General features: G+C 40.6%; 1 protein-coding gene across 1 annotated transcript; it reads left to right on the plus strand.

Annotated features, from left to right (window-relative positions):
• The first annotated feature begins 573 nt into the window (after positions 1 to 573).
• LOC138365756 (uncharacterized) lies at positions 574 to 2,286 on the plus strand. The gene is made up of 3 exons (XM_069326225.1): positions 574 to 727; positions 1,586 to 1,692; positions 2,145 to 2,286. Exons 1-3 carry the CDS (start codon positions 586 to 588, stop codon positions 2,259 to 2,261), a joined length of 366 nt encoding a protein of 121 aa, XP_069182326.1. The 5' UTR covers positions 574 to 585; the 3' UTR covers positions 2,262 to 2,286.
• The last annotated feature ends 4,606 nt before the right edge of the window (positions 2,287 to 6,892 follow it).

Below are 6,892 nucleotides of genomic sequence, written 5' to 3' on the forward strand. Positions count from 1 at the left end.
AGGCTTAAGAGAGTGATACAGAGGCTCATGAGAGTGATGCAGAGGATCAAAAGAGTGATGCAGAGGCGCAAGAGAGTGATGCAGAGGCTCAAGAGAGGGATTCAGAGGCTTAAGAGAGTGATGCAGAGGCCTCATGAGAGTGATGCAGAGGCTGAAGAGAGTGTTGCAGAGGCGCAAGAGAGAGATGCAGAGGCTCAAGAGAGTGTTGCAGAGGATCAAGAGAGTGATGCAGAGGATCAAGAGAGACATGCAGAGGCTTAAGAGAGTGATGCAGAGGCTCAGGAGAGTGATGCAGAAGCTGAAGAGAATGATGCAGAGGCGTAAAAGAGTGATGCAGAGGCTCACGAGTGTGATGCAGAGGCTCAAGAAAGTGATGCAGAGGATCAAGAGAGTGATGCAGTAACAAAAGCAAAAGTTACTCAAATTCGTTGATTTTTGTAATAGTTAAGAAGGAAAATATTTTAATGCTATTTATTTAATACAGTTGGAAATTAGAAAATCTAATGTTGAGATTGAAAGATATATATTATTCTCTATTACCTTACAGCTTATGCATTATTTTAACAGGTCCAGACGCTGTCTCAAATGGGCGGTGCAAGCTGTGGAGACACAGTGAGACGAATGATGAGGAGGATAGGGACCTATGGGGTCTGGTCTCAGTATTCACTCGTTGGGCGCAAGAGGAAACGTGTCTTCAAAACCTTGGATATTTGTAATGTAATAATAAGTACGTAAATTTGACATTTTTTTGGATTATATATATGTCTGCATGTATTATGTATTATACTTGCATGCTTGTTAATGACTTGTATTCTAGTCTTGTGGGTATCTCCTTTCTCCTACGGGCCAAATGCTTTGTTCTTACCTAGCATTTTGCTTTGTTTGGGTATGAATGTTTGTGTACCTTCATTGTATATTTTGCAAAATTTGCCATATATCTCATTACTCCTCTGCCTAGCAACAAGTCTGTCTAATTATACTCAATAACTATTTTTCAAAGTTCCCCATAGTGTCCTTTATTGAAATAGAGTTCATGAACCGTTTCAATATCCTTATTTTCTTCTAGATTATATCTTAAAGTATATTTAAATGTTATTGTGACATTGCATTGCAATTGAGCTGCGTTGTTAACCATTCTGTTCATTTCATGAGTATATTTTATTTTCTATTTTTTCATATCATTTTTTTTATCTGTTTTTATTTTTCAGTGATGGGAATATCAGATCATTTGATGTTCCCATCAGAAAATTGGGAAAGTCAGATCTTTTGATGTTCCCAATTTTCAGATGGAAGCATCAGACCATCATGGAATGCATGGGATGAGGTAGTTTAGAATGGTGGGGAGGACGACAGGGGGGATGGTGGGGAAGACGAGGGAACAGAGGAGAGGGTAATGGTGGGGAGGACGAGGGGACAGGGGAATGGAGAATGCTGGGGAGGACAAAGGGGACGAGGGGACGGAGGAAGACTGGAGAACAGGGGAACACCTAAATAAAAGCCAACAATGTTATTACTCTGTGGCTTCTTGTCTCCTGACAAAAAGAATTATAATTATATATATTAATTAATTCTTATAACTTTCCAGAAGCCTGTATCAACACCCACACTAATGCAACTGAAAGAGATGTTGAGACAAGTATTGCTGATATGTTGAAGAACGCCCCAAACAAACACGGTGGAAACAGATACAAGGTAAAGTTTGCCAATTTGCTGAAGTCTAATTCAATCTCTTTTTAGTAATCTTTGTGAACATTTATGCTATGAATAAGATAAAATAATGTAATTGATTTTGACTAAATATGTAGATATATTTAATTTTCTGAGCACTAATAATGAAAGAAAACCAAAATAAGAGGTGGCTACTATCTCTAATAATGGGCTGGAATAATACAGGATATAATAATATATATATATATATAAATATATATACATATATTTATATATATATATATTTATTTATATAAATATATATATGATATATATATTCTATTCTATTAGTCTATTCTATTCTATAGTTTTATATAGATTCTTGTTTTAGTTTTTTTCTATAATATGGAAAGGGTTTTTAATTAATAAATTAAATATTATATAATAAAATAATGTATTATTGAAAACAATTAGTAACAAACAATATTTCATTACAGGGTGGTGAAGCAAGAATACATGTGCATCACATAGCAGAGTCGGATATGACGAATAATGAAAACAGCGGAGAGCCTGGTGCATGGCATACCGCTGAATCTTCTCTAATGTCTATATAGAAGAATCTTTGTTTCTGTGTGTATATATGTATATATATCATTAATAAAATATATATATATATATATATATATATATATATATATATATAACCTATATATATATATATATATATATATTTATATATATATATTTATATATATATATATATATTTATATATATATATATATTTATATATATATATATATATATATATATATATATATATATATATATATATTTATATATATATATATATTTATATATATATATATATATTTATATATATATATATATATATATATTTATATATATATATATATATATATATATATATTTATATATATATATATATTTATATATATATATATATATATTTATATATATATATATATATATTTATATATATATATATATTTATATATATATATATATATATATATATATATATATATATATATTTATATATATATATATTTATTTATATATATATATATTGTGACGGTAACGCGTTGGTGTTCGGCTGTTTAAGGCTAGGGGTATGGCCTCGTCACATAGTTATAAAAAAAAATAGAAAAACTGGAACTTCGTCTGTGGTAAGGTAAGGAGAAGACACACAAAACACAAGTAAAACTTTAACAATGAAATTTTAATTACGTTAAATAAATCAAAACATGAAAATAATGCACAAACAAATTCTTATAATAAAATCAATGAATCAAAATAATAAGAATACTTAAATGACACAATGAAAGTTACGTTAAGGCAAAATAACAAGAAGTGCAACAAAAGGTAAGTGGGAGGTGCTGGAATATTGGCTTAAAGCCACCACCTCTCTCAGTACACGCTAACGTCTAGCTGGGAGGAGTGCTGGCTACGAAAGCACGGAACATTCTGAGGACTGATGTTGGGGCGACCCCAGACATCAGGTAGTATTGGGGGGCGAGTGCAGGTGCAGCCAGACCGGCGACCAATCAGCGGAGTCGTAGCGATCAACGGGTAGTTTGGTGGTTGGAGTTCGAACAGGTGGCTGGCTGTATACGTTTCTGCTCACCCTGGCAGGCCTTGCTGGTGGTGTTGTCGTTGTTGGACATTTCTTCCATAGTCTTTTTATATAATTGTGAAGACGTAATTTTGGAGGGAAGAGCAGGCTCAATCTCTTGAAGGAGATTATCGTCACAACTCTCCCCCGAAGCCTGCGGTTCTGGAAGAAGTACGTCGTTATGTGGTGGAGTAATGGATGGAGTTGCTTCTACTTCATAAACTCTGGAGAGATCATGGGCTAAGATGTTGTCAGACTCTTGGTATAGCGTGTCTCCAGGTTGAATTTCTGCAGTTAACAAGCCCATAGTAGAAGACGTTGAGATGAGAAGTGGGCGTGCTGCAGGAGGTGTAGGGTGGTTTGGTCCGTATTGATGGCGGACCGAGCACTTTTCAGGTGTGGAGTGAAGTGCTGAAGCTTCAGGATGAGGAAGAGTAGCTCCTTGCCAATTGTTCCGTCGTTCCTTGTAGCAGTAGTCGCTGACAGGTGTATTCTTCTCGCCTCGTTGCTGCATCACGACACCACCATCGTCGGTACCATTGGCGTCGACATGGAGGATGTAGGGCTTATCTGACGAGGTGAGAGTGGAATTAGAAGAGGGCATAGGAGCACGAGTATTATCCTGAAAGCATTTGGGAAGATCATTAAGGATTTTGGAATTAGAAAGCGCCGACTCCTTGTCAGTGCTTTCGGGAGAAGAAGCCGGGATGGTCTCACTGTGGATGTAGGGTTCTGTGAATGTGGAATAGTTAGTCAAGACAGTGGGAGGAGTACCATTATATTGCTTCAGGAGGTTGACGTGGCACAGCTGGGTCTTCCGCCGCCTATTTGGAGTTTCTATGACGTATGTGTTGTTGTTTCTGCACTCTTTGACGCAGTAGGGTCCTGAAAATCTGTTTTGTAAAGGTGAACCTGGGATAGGGAAATAAGCAAGGACGAAGTCTCCCGGCTTGAATTTTCTTACTTTGCTGGTCTGGTCGTAATGAGTCTTCATTCTCACCTGGGCTTTCAATAGATTATCATGGGCAAAGCGGTGGACTCTCTCTAGAATGTGCTGAAGGTTTTGAAGAAACTGGGGCACATTCTGATGCTCACTGAAGGTGGCATCTCTGAGAGAGTCTTTGAAAGCCTTAAGGGGAGTACGGCACTTACGGCCGTAGAGCATCTCATAAGGAGATACTCCTAGGGACTCATTGGGGAGACTTCTGAAAATACACATTATTAGGTCAATCTGCTTATCCCAATCCTTTGAGGTTTCACTACAAAACTTTTTCAAGAGTGCTTTGATGGTCTGATGACTACGTTCAAGAGAACCCTGTGAAGCAGGATGATAGGGGCTGGACAATACCTGTTTGATGTTGAACTCCTCCAGTGTCCTTTTGAAGAGATCACTGGTGAAGTTGGTGCCACAATCACTTTGAATCTCCCTGGGAAATCCGTATTGAGTGAAGATCTTCAGTAGATGTTTGATAACCGTAGCAGCCGTGATGTTCTTCACTGGAACTGCTATGGGAAATCTGGTGGTAGGACACAGGATGGTTAGGATGTAGGCGTTACCTGAACTGGTCCGAGGTAGAGGACCAACACAGTCTATTATGAGTCTGTGGAAAGGTTCCGCAGGCACCTGTATGGGAATCAGTGGTGCTCTGGGAATGGAGACGTTCGGTTTGCCTGCCATCTGACATGTATGACACTGTTTTACGTACTGTTTGACGTTGTTTACCATACCTGGCCAGTAGTAGTCTTGGCGAATCCCATGGTAAGTCTTGTTGAAGCCGTAGTGGGAGTATGCTCCGTGGGCCAGGTGTAGAATAGTGGGCCGCAGGCTGGTGGGAATCACAAGTTGTTCGGTGTTGGCCCAATCGTCCTCCTCCTTCAGTTTACTGGGTCTATATCTGCGGTAGAGCAAGTCGTTCTCTAGGAAGAACCCAGGAATACTGTCGGGTTGAGTCTCAGCCTGGAAAAACAATGGTGTTAAAGTAAGATCTTCCCTCTGCAACTTACGGAACTCCAACTTGGTCAGATGCGGGGGTAGTTTCTGAGGGTCTTGAGGGACAGCGGTAGCAGTAGAGTCAGCTGGCTGTGGACGTGCGGCTTGTGCACGGGTGGTCACGAGAACCGGAGGAGAAACTTCATCACTCTCTTGAACCTCTGCTGGAACATACTCAAGAATAGGATTACTTGGCACAGAGTTACACACCTGGGGTTTGTCCATGACGATCAGGTTGGTCGGTTGCAGGTCTTCTGCCAAGTCGTTGCCTAGGAGAAGTTGCACTCCAGGCATGGGAAAAGGCTTTTCCCTGACGGCGACTTGGACTTCCCCGTTCACGTAGGGACAATCCAGGTGGACTCTGGCGAGAGGGTATGGAGTGGTAGCAGTGAGGTCAGTGATGAAGACGGTTTCTCCGGTGTAGACGAGGTTGGGCACAGCCGACTTCAAGATGATCGATTGTAGAGCCGCTGTGTCCCTCAAGATCTTCAATTTGAAACGTCCCTCCGGATTTGAACCGTTGGCAGAGACAGTTCCAGTATACAGGTGGTTACTGAAAAGAGAAAGATCATTAACATCAACACCAACATTCATCACAGGCTTACCGGACTTAGGAGGAGTTGGTTTGGGTCGTTGTTGGTCAGTGGTTCCCTTGTATTGAGACTTACCACACTTGTCTATGGTATGTCCATAGAGTCTACAATACTTGCAGTACAGTTGTGAACCAGCTTGATCGGGGCTCACCTTCTCGTAACTGTACCACGACTTCTTACTGGAGGATGGTTCAGGTGTCAGCCGGTGGATGAGGCTGTAAGTGTCAGCCGACTTAGCACACTTCAGGTAGTCGGTTTCTTCTTTATCTGCTAAGTAGAGGCGGACAGGAGGCGGCACACGTCTCAAGAATTCTTCAACAAGCATCAGGTTGACGAGTTCTGTAAAAGTAGAGACATGTGCTGCTTCCAGCCATTTCATGAAATACCTCCGTTTCGTGTTAGCAAACTCGAGGAAGGTAGTGGTACTTGCCTTCAGGTGGTCACGGAATTTCCTTCTATAACTTTCAGTAGAGAGGAGGTAGGCGTCCAACACTGCTTGTTTCAGAGTGTAGTAGTCATTCTCAGACGCCAAAGTACTGAGTGTGACTGCAGCTCTACCTGTAAGATGGACTCTGAGAAGTGTGGCCCATTGGTCGACAGGCCAACTGAGTTGATTAGCAAGGGTTTCAAAGGTGGTAAAGAACACATCAACTTCTGCTTCTACAAAGGATGGCATTAACTTACTTGCATGTGATATATTAAAACTGACGGGAAGATTGGCAGTAGCTTGTTGGCGTTGAGTGAAGTGGGAAGTTTCCAAGGCGATTTCACGTTGACGACACTCTAGAGCCAGAGTTGCTTGTTGTTTGTCATGTTCGCGTTGCATCTCCAACTCGCGTCGTTTGGTTTCAAGCTGTACTCGTTCCCGCTCCTGGAGTAGTGCAACCTCACGTTCTTGGAGGGCGAGTCCTCGTTCGTGTTCTTCTCTCCTCAAAGCAGCTTCGCGTTCTCTGAGGGTGATTTCTCGTTCTTGTTCTTCCCTTCGTATGGCAGCTGCTCGTTCTTGTTGTTCGAGGGCTTCCCTTTGC

Source organism: Procambarus clarkii, chromosome 17, assembly GCF_040958095.1.
Source record: "Procambarus clarkii isolate CNS0578487 chromosome 17, FALCON_Pclarkii_2.0, whole genome shotgun sequence".
Taxonomy (NCBI): Eukaryota; Metazoa; Arthropoda; class Malacostraca; order Decapoda; family Cambaridae; genus Procambarus; species Procambarus clarkii.

What these genes read in the sequence shown, in the direction of transcription:
- LOC138365756 (XM_069326225.1), top strand. Translation starts at nt 586, where the DNA reads ATGGGCGGTGCAAGCTGTGGAGACACAGTGAGACGAATGATGAGGAGG. An exon ending in TATTTGTAATGTAATAATAA is followed by an intron (nt 728 to 1,585) that starts GTACGTAAATTT and finishes ATAACTTTCCAG; the next exon opens with AAGCCTGTATCAACACCCAC. An exon ending in ACGGTGGAAACAGATACAAG is followed by an intron (nt 1,693 to 2,144) that starts GTAAAGTTTGCC and finishes ATTTCATTACAG; the next exon opens with GGTGGTGAAGCAAGAATACA.